Source organism: Parambassis ranga, chromosome 12, assembly GCF_900634625.1.
Source record: "Parambassis ranga chromosome 12, fParRan2.1, whole genome shotgun sequence".
NCBI lineage: Eukaryota > Metazoa > Chordata > Actinopteri > Ambassidae > Parambassis > Parambassis ranga.
The window spans coordinates 13,595,642-13,610,635 of NC_041032.1; the positions used below are offsets into that span (position 1 = coordinate 13,595,642).

General features: G+C 40.6%; 1 protein-coding gene across 4 annotated transcripts in view; it reads right to left on the reverse strand.

Annotated features, from left to right (window-relative positions):
• Positions 1-14,994, reverse strand: part of erbin (erbb2 interacting protein) — a 37,903-nt gene that overhangs the window by 10,932 nt on the left and 11,977 nt on the right. For all 4 annotated transcript variants that reach the window (XM_028417379.1, XM_028417380.1, XM_028417381.1 and 1 more), the window contains 12 exons: positions 8,933-9,127; positions 8,666-8,783; positions 7,015-7,093; positions 6,795-6,884; positions 5,852-5,908; positions 3,803-3,866; positions 3,504-3,578; positions 2,866-3,010; positions 2,213-2,285; positions 820-949; positions 603-718; positions 451-520 (listed from right to left, as the gene is read on the reverse strand). In XM_028417379.1, the coding sequence (XP_028273180.1) occupies positions 451-520; positions 603-718; positions 820-949; positions 2,213-2,285; positions 2,866-3,010; positions 3,504-3,578; positions 3,803-3,866; positions 5,852-5,908; positions 6,795-6,884; positions 7,015-7,093; positions 8,666-8,783; positions 8,933-9,118 (1,203 nt within the window). In that variant the 5' untranslated portion in view covers positions 9,119-9,127. The remainder of the gene's footprint in view (positions 1-450; positions 521-602; positions 719-819; positions 950-2,212; positions 2,286-2,865; positions 3,011-3,503; positions 3,579-3,802; positions 3,867-5,851; positions 5,909-6,794; positions 6,885-7,014; positions 7,094-8,665; positions 8,784-8,932; positions 9,128-14,994) is intronic.

The window sequence follows — 14,994 nt, forward strand, 5'->3', positions numbered from 1 at the left end:
CACTTCCTTACATGTGAGCTGACCAGATGGAAACATTTTCATCATTGAATGATGCCTTTACAGGAAGACATTATTTCATATTATATACATATTTCAAGCACCACAGCCTGGCAGGTGACACTGATCTCTGATTTATTTTCACACATACTCTCCTGTCTCCTTAAACAAGAATTAAGGTAAGGCTAACATTTTCCGACATTCATCAGTATCCATTTTAACGGCAGGGAGTTTAGGGTATCACCAAGTCTGACCCTCATTTGCCATTTGGCACATTTAGATCGAATGTCCTGGAAGTGGTTTACTGCATTTTAGACGTGTTTTCCTGTAAGCTACTTGGCCTAGCTTCTTCATTTACAGATGAATATTTACTGTGAGTCACGTACGTGCTGCCATTGCAGTCAGCACTGTGAACCCAGCATCTTATACTTTATTCACAATGTTTGCTCTCACCTGATTTTCAGAGAGCCACATTGCAGTCATCTCACTCAGTTTAGTGAAACTGTAGGGAAGATTCTTTAACCTGTGTTAGAACAGAAAGACCATAAAAATCACTAAATCCAATGCATTTCTTCAAGGTGTGATCAATGTCGGCTCAGACTTACTTGTTGTTGCTGAGATTGATGACTTTGAGCCTCTGCATGTCACCCATCTCCTCTGGCAAAGACTCCAGCTTGTTGGAATGTAGAAACAGCACAGTCGCATTCTTCCAGCTGCCCATCTGCAAGGGAAACAAACCCAAGGACGTAGTCGTCAGCCAACCAGGCTCGAGCTGACTGACAGATATTTTTATATATATACTAATGAGCTGCATGCACTCACCTCAGGGGGAAGCTGGGTAAGGAAGTTGTGATCCGCAGCGAAGGTGCGAATGTTGACGCACTGGCCAATGGAAGAGGGCAAGGCTTCGATCTCATTGAAGCTGCAGTCCAACTCATCTATGGATGTCAACCTAAAGAAGCAGGGAGATTGACCTAATTTATGGCAGGTTAGGTATGCATTCTCGTCTTTTTTCTTGCTTTCCTGGAAAGATTTAATCATGTGACTTTAGTCAACAGTGCTCGAGGGTACGAAAGGGCGTGCATTGCCAGGTCAAAGCACTTTGTAGTAATCACCGATTTTCATCAGCTGCAGCTCAGATTAGGAGTTACAAAAACATGACAACAATGCTGACACACAGTGCACCTCTACTGTGTGTGTGCGTGCATGCAATTTCTGCAAATCTTCACATGCTCCCGGGCCTCCTTGTTGTTTCTTTTGTTACTCAGCTCGTTTACACATTTACAGTATTGGGCTTAAACCTGCATATTGACAAGTAGTAAGATCAACATTGGTACAGATAGGGGGGGATGCAACACTTTTAAGCTAAGAATTTCTGGACAATGAAGTTGCATATGTATGACCTGCAAAACTATCAACCCCCAAACCCAGGCTCTGACCTCCCCTTGACAGGGAGAACACGAGCAGTGCACTAAATAAATTCAGTAAATGAAAAAAATGTGCTTGCTTAAGCTGAAATCCTTGCATGGGATTAAACTAAACCATAGGCTTTGTCACATAATCTGTGTCAAAGTACAGAAGGAGACACATTAGAACATAAGGGATAATTGATGATGTTTGGAAACAATAAACAAAAACAATGCTGAACAGCGCAGGTTGTATATGTCATTTCATGTAGATTAGTATTTGTCATGGATGTCAGAGTGGAACTGATTATATATATATAAATATATATATATAAAATCATACAGGGATTAAATGGAGTCTAATCTTTGGGCTGGGCCGCAATGATTCAGAGTGGATGGAAGGTCGGGATGTCGAGCGACCAGTTTCAGCACCTGGCAATTGTCGGGCGTACCTGTCTGCTACAAACAACATCAAGCTGCGGGTGATTTAATCTAAAGATAATCCAAAGATTATCACCAGCCCATCCATCCCTATCTGGTTCTATAAATCAGCATGGCAGATTTAAACCCATGACTTTCAATTATTGTCATTACCTCCTTATATTTATGGCCATTACTAAGTTACTCAATATCATCAGCATTAGACCAAAACAAATAAAGCACCAGAGCACATTATGTTTAATGGGAATATCTGATTTATCCAGACAGACGTTTTATGAGATCAGAGGATGGCAGATAAAAATGGCACAATAATCCACTGATCTCACGGTTTATTCTGATGATAATAAAGCTATTGCTGCAGTGCTCACCCTCCAATGGAGTCTGGCAAGTACATCAGCTGGTTTTCATCCACTTTCAGCGTGGTCAGTTTCTTCAGGGAGCCTAAATACAGAGGAGATGGAAACACAGGAAACAAGAGTGATTGGATTAGAAAGCTGCCAACAGCAGCTCAGGGCAGTTATTGATTCTGACTTGCTGTTGCACCCACAAAGTGGAATATCCATAACAGCGGTTAATTAGATTCATTCATACTGTCGTCAATACAGTAATAGGTTTAGTAGTAATCAACTCTCATATTGACAGCGCTGTGCATCTGGACTCATCTGATTTTATTAGCCTGGTCTTAACTCATAATAATGACTGTTTGGACCAAGAAATGAGAAGAAGTAATTATAAAGATCATTAGTCTGTGTGTCCAGGCAGAACACAGGCTGGAAGAAAAAAAAAAAAAAAAAAAAAACACGGCCATGGTATAATTTAAGGATTAAAAAAATCATCTACAGATGTGTGAACTTAATATATTATTGCTTCTTCTTCTTCTGAGATGTATTTTCATTTTGAAAGCTGATGCACATTAAGTGCTGGAATTAAAAATACAACATTGGCAGCAGTTAAAAGAGAGAGGGTGTGTTTCATGAGGGATTTTTCTTAAAGTATGACGTGTGTGTGCTGTAATCTTCACCGATGGAGCCAGGCAGCTGTGTGAGGGCATTGTTGGAGAGCAGGAGGTCTTGAAGACTCTCACAGCCGCAGATTTGTTCATCCACCATTTCCAAGTTGTTCTTTGAGACGTCCAGGTAAACCAGCTGTTTTAGTGTCCCCAGCATCTGCACAGATAAAGATATTATAGTAGAACAATGAGATTAAAATAAAAAAGTAGGCTACATTTTCCATAAAGAAAACGGGTGTGGTTAATGCGTTTGTTAGACGTCATCGCTTATAAAAGGCCAGACCGTGATTACAGCTGATGCTGTTGAAATGCTGGCAGCAGAACCAATGCTTTAATTATGACCCAGTTACAAACAAGCTGGTTATTTGGATGAAAAATGAATCTCATGAAACAAATTCTGACTATCAATACATCATTATACATTCACTATAATGACTTTTGTTTTTTTATAAGTGCGCCTTTTTTTGTCAGCAAGTGAATCCTTTCCAAACTGCAGCTCTGTTCTAGAGCACCAACAATCTGATGTGACCTGACTGGAGTTCATTTTGATGAAGATTTAAGCAGACAAGACGTGAAAAAAATTAAGGAAGATAAGCTCAAGATGTTGTTTTAGGGCACAGCAGTAATAAAGGAATAACTGTGAATTGTACCCCTGGTAAAAATGTCAGTTTGTTCCCGTCCATCCACAATTCTTTGATTCCAGTCAGCTGATCCAACACCTCAGGCTACACAAGGAGAGAGGAGAAAGGAGGTTAAGTGACGTTAAGGATGAAGGCACATAGGTAAGCTTGAAATGATAATAAATGATGACTTGTCCATTTCAAAATAGTGCTTTCTTTTAAAACATTAAGGAGAAGGAGAGGAATGGGATTAAGCAAGGACATGATGAGGTCTGCACTAAGGAGGTGGGGAGCCCCGGGCCTTGACAGACTGACTGACAGATACTCACCACTTCAGTGAACTCATTACTCCCCAGGTCCAACCTCTCCAGCTGCGTGAGCTTCTGTATGCTTCTGTAGACACACAAGGAGAAAAATACTCAAATTGTGGACCAGATCAAACCAGAGAAAATTTTTAGTTTATAACCAAAAATCCCACACTGGTGTTAAAGCTCTGCCTTCGCCTTCCTCTAACCTAAATAGTTTCACATGGAAAATAAATACCTTTTGGTGCTCATGCATGACCGAAATATGTTTTAAATAATGGAAAATGTGATGTATGCTAGCCCTAAGCCTTGCTCCAGAACTTTCTCTCCACATTCAGGTCACAGGCGCACTGCTACACTGTAAACACATGGATAAAAACCAGAACTATTCAAATGCTTGCTGTGTTGACTATACATAACTGATCACCAGCAACAGAAAATTGGAAAAACACAATACATGTCAGTACACTTGTTTTTTTTACCATCTTAGACTATAAGATATCCCTTTGAGCTGTTTATAAAACACACCGTGGTCAGGTGTTTTTAATTTTATTACTGTGTTGGGAAACACAGATCAACTATGAGCCTGTAATACAATGGTTTGAAATAAAAGGTTTCCTGAAAGTGGATCACAAGATCAGCTAAATGATTCTGCAGCCAGAAACCATGGCTAAGATGTAAATGAGCTCTGATATGTCGGCTTTTACGCTGCAGGGGTGAGCTGTGTCTACTTTAAACATACAAGTGAGTGAGATTTAGTACTGGAAAGAGTAGTAGGGTCTGTTTTTGTAGGTGCTTCTCATAAAATAAGAATGTCAGACATACGGCACAGATTATAAATATGATTTAAGCCCTTTGGTGATTTGGTGCAATATGTCTATGAAACTGAGCATTAGCCAGCTTTGTCACATTCTTTCCTCGAAGTTGGCAAGAACACCAGAGACCCCCCATGTGAGCTGAAAGGGGGAAAAGACTGAGCTATGCTGGCTCATCTAGAGGGGAAAAAAAAGCACTTATGACCCCAAGTTGTGAGGAACACAGCAGCCTTCTAAAGAACACAGAGAAACAGTTGGTTTGTGCATGTGCCCCGTTGTTGTGTGGCTCTACAGTGGGATTAAAAAAGAAGAAGAAGAAAAAAAAAAGAAAGAGGCTGAGCTTTCTATATGGAAGCCCCTGAAAAGACTTCTCCTGCGCCTCTTTGTGCATGCACACATTTGTTTACATCTCTGAAATGCTTGTGTGTTGCTCTGGCAACCTTCCCGATCATTAGTCCTTTTCTTTGTCAGGGCTCCAGCCTTTAACAGGTCTGGCCTCTGTCACATAAACACTGAGAGAAAAGAGGATCCGTTTGAGCTCCAGCACCGGGGCTGCACAGCACTTTATACACCGGCTGGCCTGTCAGTCAGTGAAGAATTAAGAACAGAGGAGCGTTACAGGAAATCTTTCCTGCCTCATGCCATAAGACTATAACTCCTCATCTTTGAAATACTTCTATTCTGTTCTGAAAGTAAAACAAAAAAAAGAAAGGGAATGGGATATAGCAAAAGGAAACCCAGCCAGAGGGAGGAAGGACAAAAAAAGGTAAGTAGGGAAGTGCGGCTCTGCTACGGAAAAGGGAAGGACATTAAAATGATACAGCCACTGAAGTGTAAGAGGAAAAAAATACAAAAGTAAAGTAACTTCAAAAATCACCTGGAGCTCTTTCTAATATTTGTGGGACACTGGTCTCCCAGCAGCATTCTTATCTTCTCAAATGGTGAAATAACCCTTACCACTGTCTCAGCAGAGGATTATAAAACCTGTCACAGCAAGCGCCCAAGTTATGTAACAGCGGAATTTAATACTACAGTTAGAGGTGTGGAGACACAGAAACAACAGCAAAAAAAAAAAAAGAGGCAGGATGGAGGACACAGCCGATACACTGCAAAGGGTGTGAGAGGAAGGACGGCGATGAGGAAGCAGGGGTACAAATTCTTGACTCTTCAGTACTGTGACGATTTTTTTTCATGATGTAATTCAAAGGAACATTTTGTACATTTCATGAAAATGTATGAAAAGAAAAAATAAACCTACTTTGGCAACATCTTTAACTGGTTCTCCCTCAGCTCCAAGATCTGCAGCTTGGTCAACCTGCAACCAGAATAAAGAAAAAACATTTTTTTTTTACCCTCCAGGAATGTTTTTTGTGTGGACTTGCTTTTAAAGCTACGTAGGTATGATTATGTAATTTCCCCAGCAAAACAAAAGATGTGATGCCATTTTCTTATGTGACACACAGAAAGCACAGGATGTGTGCCACTGAGTGGAAATAGGAAGATGACCCAAGTGGACACCTCACGTCACGTTTTGTGTAATCAGAAACTAGCTTCAGTGTTAGTGCAAAGTTCAAAGTGATTCTATTGTGGCCAGAAATTCAAAAAGTTAAAAAAAAAAATCCTGTATCATATTAAGCACTGGTGAGAAATTTGACATATGTATGTAAATATGTTGTATAATAATATAAAACGTCCTAAAATAACTAACAATAGTCTGGTTGTGAGGTAAAACATGTATTAAAGCCGCCTGGGCTTCCAATATATCTTAATAAAGACTATAGATTCACTGTAAGCAAGAGCTTAGTGACACCGACAACTAGAAATCCTCTTTATCCATAAGCACTTCATCACATCAATTTCATCACTATGATGTAGAAATAAGCTTGGCCTATGTCATAATCAATATTTTGTCAACATGTACAGATCAGCAGCAGGTCCATCATAGTTATCAATATTTCAAGTCCTGGCTTGAAGAAGTAAGCTTTTAATGTAAGTAGAAATGTAAGTATTTCTAGTAATCCTAAAATTATACCCACGCTCAGACACAGCAGATGCCACACAGCCATGTCAGTGTTATGAACCCATTAACTACAGCTTTACACAGTCTATACACTTAATTCCACACTGAACAGTAAAGCCTGACTGCACAGAGTGCACTCAAGCTTTTCTGGTGAAGCAATTTCCACCAGATCTGAGCTGACCTGCCAAAGCTAGCTGGTAAGAACTCCAAGAAGGCATCGTTCAGGTAGAGCTGACTCAGATTCAGGAGCTGGGTGAAGCCTTCTGGGAGCCTGATAACACAAACAACAGAAGAAACATGAATAACACAAAGCTTCAAAAGAGCCACCGGACTCCAAAATATTAAAAAAAAAAACAATAAACTCAGACCCAGTTAATTATGTGAGGGAGAGCTGTACTCACTTGGAGATGGGGTTTACACTGGCTTCTACAATAGTTAGGACTTTGCAGTTCTTGATGTTTTCTGGAAAATCTTGGATACCTAAGCAGAAAATTATCATCAGAAAATATGACAAAACCTCTGCCGTTTTATTACCCTCGCCACAAAACACAAAGGCTCGCATCAAATTAAAAAGATGAAAAAAATTGCCTGTGTTTAGTACAGGGAGAATTGTGAATATTAAACACAGGTGGATTGTGAGCTCTCTGTGGACTGTGACTGAAGGCAGGTCGGCTCACTGCCTGAACTGTCTGCTCTCAAGCTGCATTAAGTGTGGGATCTGCACCTTTTCTCTCTAAACATCCACAGAGCGCTGTGACATAATAAAAGAGCAGGACAGAGAGAAGCAGAGAGCTCTGAGTGATTGTCTGTGAGTTCTCACTGAACATCCACACTGAAAACTAAGAAGAAAAGAGGCTGTGACCGAGTCCCGGGCTTTATTTCCACCCACTGTGTTTTGTGTCCACAGCACTTAGCCTAGAGTGCTCTTTGCATGGGAGGATAAGCTTGTTTTAATGTAAACATTCAGCTCTGGTTCATAAAATCGCCACCACATCCTTCAACACTTGTTTAATCTAAGCTGGTCCTGCACTCATTTATTTATATAAGAACAATCTTTTTAACCTTTCCCCACCCATGACAGGTTTTTGCTGATCATGCATACTCATTTCCTGTTCAACTCAGCATCAGTGATGATCACCCTTCTCATATAGTAACCTGCACTGCAACACCTTTTTTTAAGATCACAGAGAATAGCTTGTGATTTGGGGAAAAACAAAGGTTCAATGACATATTACAGCTATATGTAGGGGTGATATTGATTTATCATGCGGCTCATTACATCGTAAAGGTCGATGTTAAACGTGCTTTATGCAAAACCTCTAATAAGGAAATGCAACAGGATCCTGAAATTATTAAAACTAGCCATGTTACCTGATGGATTCTGCGTGCGAGTGGTTGTGTAGCTGAGAACAGTCAGGCTTTCACAAGCTGCAAATGTTTTTTTGTTCTAAACGTCTGACCAACAGCACTAAGATTTTTTAAATCAAACATTAAAAAAAACTGAAAGGACTCTTAAACACATCTCAACTTCTGTCAAATCCAACAAAGTTCATCAGACGCAGTAAATGTCATGACGCTGTCACCTTAAAACTGTGTAAAACTGCTGACAAGACAATGTGAGTCTGAGCTCAATGGCTCCCTGCTATTACACTGCATGTATTATAGCAGTGTGATAGTGTGTGGTATACTGCAGGTCGGGGCTTGTCTGCTTACTTTATCTATTGAATCAGAGGTTTTGAGTCCCCTGTGACGTAACATTAGGTGAATGAAACATGCTGCGGCATTTTACCTCAGAATATCTTTAAAGCAATCTAAACACAGCATCCATTTTGCACCTCATTCCTAGTAATTTTAGTTTTTCTTTCACTAAATGAACTCAGTAACAGCCACAACAACTTGGGCAGTGACACACTTGAACTTCAGTCAGTGGTCATGTTTCAGCTTTTAGTAACCTTAACTGATGTCAGAATCTTATAGGACCTATTTAAGAAGTCACTGAAAAAAGACTTCCAATCTGTGTAACATAAAAAGTTAAGGGGTGATGCTGCTTACTGTTTTTGCTGACGTCAAGCTCCCTGAGATTGATGAGGTTTGCGATTGCTGCCGGTAACACTGTCAGGTCATTATCTGGCATGCTCAGTCGGTTGAGTAACTGGCAGTTAAACAGTTGCTGGAGGAAAGAAAAGTTGGCATTACAATACATTTACAATCAAGTACGTTCAAACTGTAACATACAGTGTAATACGTCTTAAATAAAAAGTTCAAGTTCACTACCAAAAAGCTCTTAAGTGTTTCTATACATGACTGTATGTGCCTTACTTTAGGCAGCTCCTCGATCTGGTTGGCATCGAGGTAGAGTTCCTGCAGGGTCTTCTCAAAGCTAAAGATCTCCTTAGGAACAGTCTCCAGGCTGCAGTGGGAGTAGTCCAGCGATGTTACCGTCTCCTCCTCGCCGCGCAAGCAGCGGCACGGCACCAGACGAACAAACAAGCTCCGCTTGGACATCCTCAGGCACTGGGGAGGGAAAACAAAGAGAGATATGTAAAGGGAGTCCAGAGGATTAAGAGGCAGACGTATGTCCAGTGCTACTTTCACGATTCAACTTTAAGTGTTTAGATTTAAACCCCCCGCCCATTCATCCATCTTATGTAATACATGTTTAATGTAAAAACACATAATGGCATGGATATCTATCCATTATTGTGTCAGAACTCCTGCTGTTGTCAAAAATCTCTTCCCATGGGTCAGATGCAGTCAAAAAAAAACACAACAATGATCAAAGATGAGGTAGAAACAGCAATGCATGCAGAATTATTCCAATGTTATTATTTTGGTGAAACAGACAGACACAGGTAGGATAATAGCTAGGCATAGTAATGTCTCATTATGTTTTGAGTCAGATGTATGCTTGAGAGGCTGATAGCTAATAATTTAATCTTCCTGGAAAGCCATGGGAGGTCTTGCCCTTCTTGCCCTGATCAACATTGTTGGTATTATAGTCTGCATTTCCCATCAAAAACAGTGGAGTGTGATAACAGACACAAATACGTGAGGTCCTCACAGTGTCAGTAGGTTTCTAACAGCTCTGGAGCAGAGAGCCACTTTTGTAGAAGGACCTCTCAGAGCAGCTGTGGGCTGCATCATACACGCTCAATGCCATTATTTTTTTTCCAAGGTATTGTGCTGCCAGTGAGCTCTCAAATTTGCTGATCACTGGAAATGAGTCACCATGAATTCTGGACAAACAGACGTGTGATTTGTGCTATTTTTTTCTGCTTTTAGTAAATATCTCAGAGAAAGCTGTCATTTAATTCATTTCTATTTCTGTGGTTATTGTCAGGAAACATATCTATTATCAAAGGTGTGCTATATCTACATTTAACATAAGATAAAATGCAAAATAACAGGTTGTGAATCAGCCATTATTTTGTACATCCTTGCCCTTGAAGCAAAATAAAGAGACGGAAAAGCCAGAAAATCTTTTCAGCCTTCAATCTGGCAAGGAAAGAGATTAAACGATGGAGGGCAAGAGAGATGTAAACTGTTGTAAGGATGTATGTATACATTTTTATGGCCCAAGTCCCAGGTCAACACTGAGGTTTTTTACCAAATACTGTACACACGATGGAATGCGTCTCGGTCAACAGAGGCTTTGTTCTTCTGAGCATGTAGAGAATGTGACTTTTCCCTCCCCCTTGTCTTAATCTGAGTGCCGCCACAGCTCATAATCTACTGCCCGACGCCGCTGTGAGTCTTCACCTAGCCTGTCTGGGGATGAAAACTTAATACATCTTGATCATTATATAATAATGATGCAAGCGTCTAAGGTATGACCAGGCGGCTATTGCTCTATCTAAAACTCATTAATAATGGGTGCATGTATGCTCACACCCACACTCACATGCGATATGCACAACCAAGAGGTTGTCAGCCTCCCACACAATCTCTGCTATAGAAGCAGGCAGCACATGTATAAATACTCAGTAATCTGGTCTATCACCAGAGGGGATGACAGACGGCCTGGCTCCATTCACCCCGAGTAACAAGAACCAAGCGTATGGATGACGCATGCTATGCAGAGTGGGAGGACTGGAAGAGAAAAAGGGGAGTCTGACGTGGGCTAGCAGAGAAAAAGGGGGGTAGCTGCAAGGACAGAAAGAGCCATGAGAAAACTTAGATATAGCATAGAGGACTATACAGGAAACAGGAAAGCGGTCAGACTAAATCATGGAAGATTAGGAGTGGATGTGGGGAACATGTTAAAGCTGGTGGAAGTATTAACTCAAACCTTGAGGATGGGTGGATCCGTGTAATAATGTTAAATGACCTAAAAATGCAGATGTGTTGGCTGTATTACAGTACAAACTGTGAAGCAGTCCAACACTGCTTTAAACTAAGAGAACAGAATGCTAAAACACTTAACAGCACATAGGCTTATCATGTCTAATATTTGCATTGAAAAAGAAAAGAATGGCTACTGGGAATGCCGTTTAATTTTGGTATCTGAAAAGGATAAATATGGTGATAGAGCCCTTTGAAGTATGCAACGCTTAGTAAATACCATTACTCTGTGCCATACTGCTAGCCGCTACTTGAAATATAATCAAACATTTCAACAGTCTGCATCAAATATATTATTAATTCATTTTTAAGCAGTGTTTGCAAATTCCCAGATGCTAGAAAATGTCTTAAAAGCATATATTCATAAATAGCTTTAAAAAACTGATACACCACAAGTCCAAGCTTGTTTTTGAGAGGCACAGGCACAAGTCTGTTTTACATGGTTCTAAACAAAATGTCACTTTGAAAGATACTCTTGTGACTCAGGTACTTTTCCAGGAGTACAGGAGCTGCTTCAATTGCTACGCATGAATGTATAAACATTCTCTTAACCATGCATAATTCCGGTTACATTTGCATAATGCATAATAAAATGCTTATGTGCAAAGCCTCAGTTTAAACCTTTGCAAGTAAAGTGCTGCAAGTAGCATTGGCCGTCATATTTGTTCTAGTTTCTGTTCATTTTTCTTTTATCTTGTGCAATAAGAAAAGTTTTTCCTGTGAGGAACAGATGGAGATGGAGAAAGAGAAACTGATTGATGACTGGCTGTCTGTCTGTTTGGCTGGAGCATCCCCCCAGGAGTAATCTGGAAGGCAGCACACTAATGAAATCGGCACTGCCTGCAACATAGATAGGCTTATCCACTGACCTACATGTTACTGGAATGATGACTGACTACACTCACCCAGCTTTAGTCCATCAAGAGCTTTTGACTTTTGAACTAAGAAAAGATTCAAGACATCCAGTAGAGATTTCCAGACATGTTAAGCTCTCAGCTGGGACTTTATTTCTTAGCCTACTTATTAAACAACACATTTACTTAAATCATCATACTAGCAGTGAAATGGTTAAGTGGGAGTTGATGTGAACACTGGCTGCATTTGTTCATAAAATTTCAAAATTGTGTGGGCAAGTGTCAATGGAGAACATGTGACTGTGCAGCCTCGCATTGATTCTTGTGGCTTCCAGTGCACAACAGTGAATGAAACAGTCCAGAGGGCAAGGCCACTAACAGATTCCCCACTTTATTCACCCACTCAGAGCCAGGAAACCACTTCCCTGTCACAGCCCTCTCCCTGTAACTTAAGTGCCTCCTGGGTTAGTGCTGTTGCTATAGAGACTACGGTCAATGGTAGAATCAGCTCTTGGACCCCAAATTTAATGTACAAAAACACGCAGGGCTGAACTCAGTCATTAGCTGCATATAATGTGGAAAGCTATAGACTGATAAAAGCTGCACATAAGGCAGGAGGAGAGTTGTTACTGAAAGTAAACTCAGGCAGATATAATAAGGTTGAAATGTCTGTGCGAGTTCTCCAAAGGTCACCAAGGCTTTTTACTGTAGCTAATGAGGACTCATCCAGTGTGCTAGGACAAATTAATACCTCTAAAACACCAGATCTAATTTATATCAACCTCACAGGGCTGTCTTAAGCCCTTGTACCATCTGAAGATATGAGGTAACAGAGCGATTTAACATGAGCAACACACAAGGTATCATCTGTGAGGGCATTTGTGTCATGGGTTAAGCGGAAACACAAATGCAGCATTTGACAGTAGCAAGCAGCTTGTGTTATTTATAGCACCCGTCTGGTTGATATGACAGAATGTGATTAGTACGGCCTCGCTCTTGCCTTATGAAAGGAGCTTTTGAACCAGATTGCACTGGGCCGTTACAGGATTGCTGAGCAACGGCTGAAATTTTTACATTAGAGATTATAGCAACAAAAACAATACAGGGAGAGGAGTAGAGTGGGGGGGGAAAAAAAGACACAAAGCAACCTGCAGAGCCGGCGGGGATACACTTGAACTGCGTCTGTCTGTGAGAGAAGAGGAAAAAAAAAGCCACTTCCTCAATGCAAGGCGGATTGCCAGTAGGTCAGTTCTCTTAGCCTTCCTGTAACACAGCTTTTACTGCCTTTAAAAATGGGATCCTGTGTTTAACCATGTAGATCCCCCTCTATTCTAGTAACATACCTCACTGCTGTGGAATGCAACTTCAGGTTTGCTATTTATACTTAAAAATCAAGTGTCATATTTATTCATTACATATTCTACATACAGTTGACAAATGATACGTGTTCGTACTCAGGTGGAAGGAAGGAAACTGTAGGAAGCATACAACACAGCAGTCCCTGGTGAGGCCTTGCCTCTTGACACCTCATTAACGGCATCACATTCAACTCCAGCTGGCACAACAGGAGAAGTGCTGCTTCTCAATAATGCAGGGGGATATTGAGTTAAGAAGACAAGAGTTCAGCAGCCGACTAACATAACACTAACACAGGGCTGTTTTTCTGTGCTTCGCAGAGTCAAACTAAGTAAAGCACAGCTACTTGTGCTCATTTTTACAAACATTTGAACACATCTTCTGCAATGGCAAAAGATGCAATTTGCAACACACGTGAATGTAGACCGGTGTGCTTCTGCAAGTGTTTCCCATTTCAGCCATGGGTTTGTCTCCCTGTTCGAGAAGAGTTCGGCCATCTTTTATTTAAAGGACACCGACTAAACATGGTGCATCTATTGATAATGGAAAGAGAGTTGTTCATATGCACCACTGTTTCAGTGTAAAACTGGCATACAATGTTTACTAATATTTTTCTACACAGTAGAGCCTAATGAGAAACCAATAAATACAAAGTGCAATGGAAAGCCATGGCTGGAAACACACCTGAAACAGGTAGAAAGACAAGCCTGTTGTTAGTATCTGTGGCGGGGAGAGCAGCTGAGTGGAACCTGAAGTTCCAGTTTTCCTCTCCCTCTGGTTTTGGTTCTCACCAGCAATCTTAGGTCTCAGTGGTCTTGCGTGACTCAAGAAAACAAAACCATGATTGTTTTCTTTGAATTTGTGGTGAAATGAGGGAAAGTAATCTGATCTGTGACAAAGAGGTCCCCCCCCCCCCCCTCCGTTTACAGCATCTTCCCAATTTTCTACTCGGAACAAACTCGGCTCTTAGAATGACATTTCATAGAATGAAATGCATTTGGACATTTCCATGTAACCTACACACATTCCTCAACATTAGAATAGATTTACAGAACTATCGCTGGACATGCTGATACACTCACACATTAAATCAATCAGCAGATCATACATTATACAGTGCTGCTATTACAAAGCAATGCGGAAAAGGAAACAACAGAATTTACTTAATAGCTGCAGGAGGGGGAAAAAAGCTGTTCATACTGAAGCTGCTTCAACCACTTCAACAATACGCTGTATTGACTATCAACACACTGTGTTTAAAGATGCCGTCTGCCCACACTCTATGACGCACAGCTACACTCGCCCGCCCAAGCTAAACACACTCAGCTGTTTGATTAGAATGTCAAGGTTTGCGTTTTATAAGTGGTACATCATAAAAAAAACAGCTGGACTTAACTTTTCAGTGGTCCTTGAATTCATCATGTGTGATTTGAAGATGTCAGATTTTTAGAAAACCCTTTGTAAAATTACTTTATTTCGCAGTTCTCGGTTAAAAAATAGACAAATAAAGCCGGTTGCACTAACAAACTTTGCAAAATACAAAAAAATTATGTGTGACTAGCCATGACATGTAAATAAAAACTTGCAGCCAGTGGTCTCATGACAAAAATTCAATCAGTGTCTGCAGATTTTTGAGAAATCAATCGTTTTCTCTCAGAGGACTTTATATTGCAGTAACAAAAATGAGCCCACACCAACGAAATACAGTGAGTAAAATAGCCCTACAACTGCTTTTAGTTCATTCACCTATGAATCCAAACTTCAGCTGTAAAGAGGGTGCATTTTACTCTGTAGATGCAGCCTGGCTCAAAATATAGCAGAGTACAGATA